We start from the raw sequence: 3867 nt of genomic DNA on the forward strand, positions 1-3867 counted from the left end.
ATGGGAGACACGCACATTTTTCTACATATTTATCATTCTTTATGCATAATTTATCTTTGTGCAAGTTGGTGTTTTAACTTATGATATTTCGAGTAAATTTCATCCCTTGTGGGACCACTATCATTCCACTCAGAATGGTAGAAGTTTTGTCAGGTCTTGAGGAGGATGGGCTAGATGGATCACTGGATCCGACTAATTGAGGAGGAGCCGAAGCTTGAGAGGAGACTAGACTTGATCCTTATGTATACAGCCAAAGTTCTTCATGCTCTAGAACTCATGAAGCAGATGATTTGACTTCGATCCTTAGTTTTACTAAGTTTATGCTACGATTTGACTTTGAACTTGAATGTCACTAATGCATTATCCGTTTTTAGTTATTCTGGCATAAGTAATTTTCACCATTATTTACGTTACGATTATTGCATACTGCTAGTTACATACTAGGATGCATTGCATATTAACTGTCATGTACGGGAGTATGTAACGTTATGTTACATGTCCCGACACTCTAAGTCTCCCTTCCATCCCAAGCGGAGGTTGGGAGAGTCACACAAAGTGCAGCCCCCATAACAAAATCACTGGCATCACACATTATTTTAAAAGGAAGTGTCCAATTTAGGGGTTGGATTATGGGAGCAGTGATGAGAAAAGATTTTCACTAGCCAAAAGTATTTTGACAGTCCTCAGTCCATGCCAAACTAACATCATGCATTAACATAGAGGTTTTGAGATTGAACTGAAATTTCTAATGAATCGTCTATAAAAACTAGCATGGCTTAAAAAAGATCTAACATCCTTCACATTCCTAGGCATAGGAAGGTTTGAAATTAGTTCTACTTTAGACTTTTCAACCTCAATACCCCTTGGAGACACTGTGACCAATGACTATTCCTCGGTGTACCATAAAATGACACTTTTCCCAGTTCAATAGTAGTTGATTTTCCTCACACCTGGACCAAAACATTTTCAAGTTAGCTAAACAAGAATCGAATGTCTTTCCAAACACTGAGAAATCATCAAAAAGAAATTCAACTATGTTAGCAATTAGGTCACTAAAAATGCTTAACATACATCTTTGAAAAGTGGTTGAGGCATTGCATAGACCAAAGGGACGACAAAACGGAATGACAAAAGGATTTTTTCATGGGGTCGGGGACTACGCCAAGGGGATCCCCTTTCGCCTTATCTCTTTATTATTCTTCAGGAGGTACTATCTAGACTTTTAAAACATAGCTTTATGGCAAAAAAGATTGAAAAGTTTTCCTAAGCTAGAGGCACTCCTCATATTTCACATCTTATGTACGCTGATGACATTGTGATTTTTTTGAATGGAGGAAAGAAGTTGGTGAGGGAACTGTTATGGGTGTTTGAAAAGTATGAAGATTGGTCAGGACAGAAAATTAATAAAGAAAAGATGGCAATATTTTATTCTCCAAAAATTTTGTTGGTCAGAAAGAGAGCTCTTAAAAGGCTGACAGGGTTCTCGGAAGGCTCATTTCCTTTTAAATATCTAGGGGTTCCGATTGTCTTGTGGCGTCTTAAGTAGGATTACCTGGAGGAGATGGTAAACAAAGTCTGGAACAAAATCAGTGGTTGGAAAATGAAAATCCTATCATCGGGAGGCCGGTTGATTCTTCTTCGGCATGTGCTTTCTGGTATGGCTTTACATATATTTGCGGTGTTGCAGGTCTCTCAATCAATTATTAAAGAATTAAACCGAATGATGAGCACATTTTTTTGGGGTGAGGTGAATGGTAAAGGAAAAAAAAAGTGGGTGGCATGGGATAGTATTTGTAAGCCAATAGAGGAGGAAGGAATGGGTTTGCGTAATTTGGAGGATATGCAAAAAGCATTGCATATGCGGTTTGCATGGAACTTAATTCAAGGAGAGTCTTTGTGGGCTAGGTTCTTTAAAGGAAAATATGTGGGCTCTTCACCTTGGTGTCTCATTGATATGAAAAAAGGAACGAGGTTTTGGAAAATGATTGTTAAAAGTATTCCTAGTGTCCTTAATAATACAAAGCGGAGAGTTAGAGATGGGAACATTTTATTTTGGTATGATAAATGGAGAGATGGGGGTCCGTTAATTGATGAGTTCCAGATAGTGGGTAATCCGATGCTTAAAGTTAAAGAGTGCAAGTTGTCCAATAGTTGGGATGTGCAGCTGTTGAGTACGATAGTGGGACAGGATAATTTGGAGGAAATTATTGAGGCCTTGGCCGAATGTGAGGAAGGGTTTGATGTATTGATCTGGATGAAGCGTGAGAGTGGGAATTTTTCTACTAAATCTGCTTGGGATTGCATTTGAATACAAGGTTCTAGTATGGAGTGGCATCCTTGGATGTGGCATAGTTGCTCCCACTTAAGATTTCGGCGTTGATGTGGAAAGCATGGAACATGGCTTTGAGCGTAGATGATCGTCTTCGATGTATTGGAATCCCAATAGTTTCTCGTTGTGATTGTTGTCACGAAGATAAGTATGAAGACCAAAACCACGTACTTTTCGAAGGTGAGTTTGCAAAGGAATTATGGCATTATTATGGAGCTACCTTTGGTCTTCCTCTTGGTCTTACTTGGAGGGAGATGGCAATAATTTGGTTTCGACGTGCGCCCTCAGTATCTCAAGTGGGGCTTATAGTGGGGCTTCTACCTTCCATTATTACTTGGCACCTTTGGCGTAGAATATGTACAGCACGCATGGAGGGTAGTATTCAGTCTATTAGTTCAGTCTGGCTTTCTATTAGAAGTTGGATGCGTTTAGTAAGTCGAGATATGAAAAAGGTTAGTAAATGTTCTAGACATGACTTACAGATTTTACAGATTTTGAATATTTTGGTGTTGGTTCCCAATAGGAAGTTTTTAAAGCTAGTTGCTTGGCAAAAGCCAGCTCAAGGGTGGTTTAAGTTGAAAACAAACGGTAGTAGTCTTGGTAACCCAGGTTCTTCAGGAGTGGGTGGTATTATTAGAAATGAACGAGGCCATATGGTTTACGCCTTCAATTCTCATATTGGTTTTGGTTCAAATAATATAGCTGAATTGTTAGCTATTTTGCAGGGTCTCAAAGCCTATAAGGATCTGGGGATTAATTTTGTGGAAATTGAATTAAATTCTCAAGTAGTGATCTCGTGGTGGAATAGGCGAAGGTGTGGGGTGTGGTACCTGGAAGATTTTTGGGAAGATACTCTAGCACTTATGGATTCTATGGTGTGCATAGTTAGACATGTTTATAGGGAGGGAAATAAAGTTACTGATTGGTTGGCATGAAGTGGTGTGACTGGACTGAACTCTGAATGGAGATTTCTCAGGGATGTGCCTAGGTTGCTTCGAGGATTAATCCGTTTGGATATACTGGGTTTTCCATCTTTGCGTTGCTGTTAGCGTCATTATTCATGTGGCTTTTTGGTTGGATTGGTAAGATTTTATGATTTTATGTTTTTGAGTTAACGTTGTTTGTGGTTCTTTTACAGGAAAGGTTTTCTTGCTAAGTATTTTAGTATGTCTTGTCTTGATGTAGTTTTCTTTTGGTTAGAGGCTTCCAGTAATTGTGACACCTGGTTTAAGAACTTTCTTGTTTATCTTGTAACCCCAGGTGCCAGTTTGTAACCACGGTTTTCCTCCGCCACAAGTGAAGGTTTATTAATAAAATTTGGGACGAGGTCACTCATGGACAGGTGAACCTTGGCTCTTCTATCAAAAATAGACCAAAGGGCATTCTTTTAAAAGCAAATGTCCCAAAGGGATAAGTGAGAGTAGTCTTCTCTTGATCCTCAAGGGCAATTTTGATCTGATAGTACCCAGAATTGCCATCTAAAAAATAATAATATTCATGTCTAGCCACCTTTTCTAGAATTTGGACAAGGAAGGGTA

The 3867-nt window shown here is 39.0% G+C and overlaps 1 protein-coding gene across 1 annotated transcript; it reads left to right on the top strand.

Annotated features, from left to right (window-relative positions):
• Positions 1–2397: 2397 nt before the first annotated feature.
• LOC121253465 lies at positions 2398–3603 on the top strand. Its single transcript, XM_041153478.1, has 3 exons — positions 2398–3204; positions 3318–3373; positions 3468–3603. The coding sequence occupies exons 1-3, from the start codon at positions 2398–2400 to the stop codon at positions 3601–3603; spliced, it is 999 nt and encodes a 332-aa protein (XP_041009412.1).
• The last annotated feature ends 264 nt before the right edge of the window (positions 3604–3867 follow it).

The sequence above is a fragment of the Juglans microcarpa x Juglans regia genome, chromosome 2S (assembly GCF_004785595.1).
Source record: "Juglans microcarpa x Juglans regia isolate MS1-56 chromosome 2S, Jm3101_v1.0, whole genome shotgun sequence".
NCBI classification, from domain to species: domain Eukaryota; kingdom Viridiplantae; phylum Streptophyta; class Magnoliopsida; order Fagales; family Juglandaceae; genus Juglans; species Juglans microcarpa x Juglans regia.

Excerpts from the sequence above, each read along its gene's own strand:
- LOC121253465 (XM_041153478.1), top strand. The coding sequence starts at position 2,398 with ATGGCTTTGAGCGTAGATGATCGTCTTCGATGTATTGGAATCCCAATA. Across the intron at positions 3,205-3,317 it reads TAGCACTTATGGATTCTATG|GTTGCTTCGAGGATTAATCC; the intron begins GTGTGCATAGTT and ends GGATGTGCCTAG. Across the intron at positions 3,374-3,467 it reads TTTTCCATCTTTGCGTTGCT|GAAAGGTTTTCTTGCTAAGT; the intron begins GTTAGCGTCATT and ends GTTCTTTTACAG.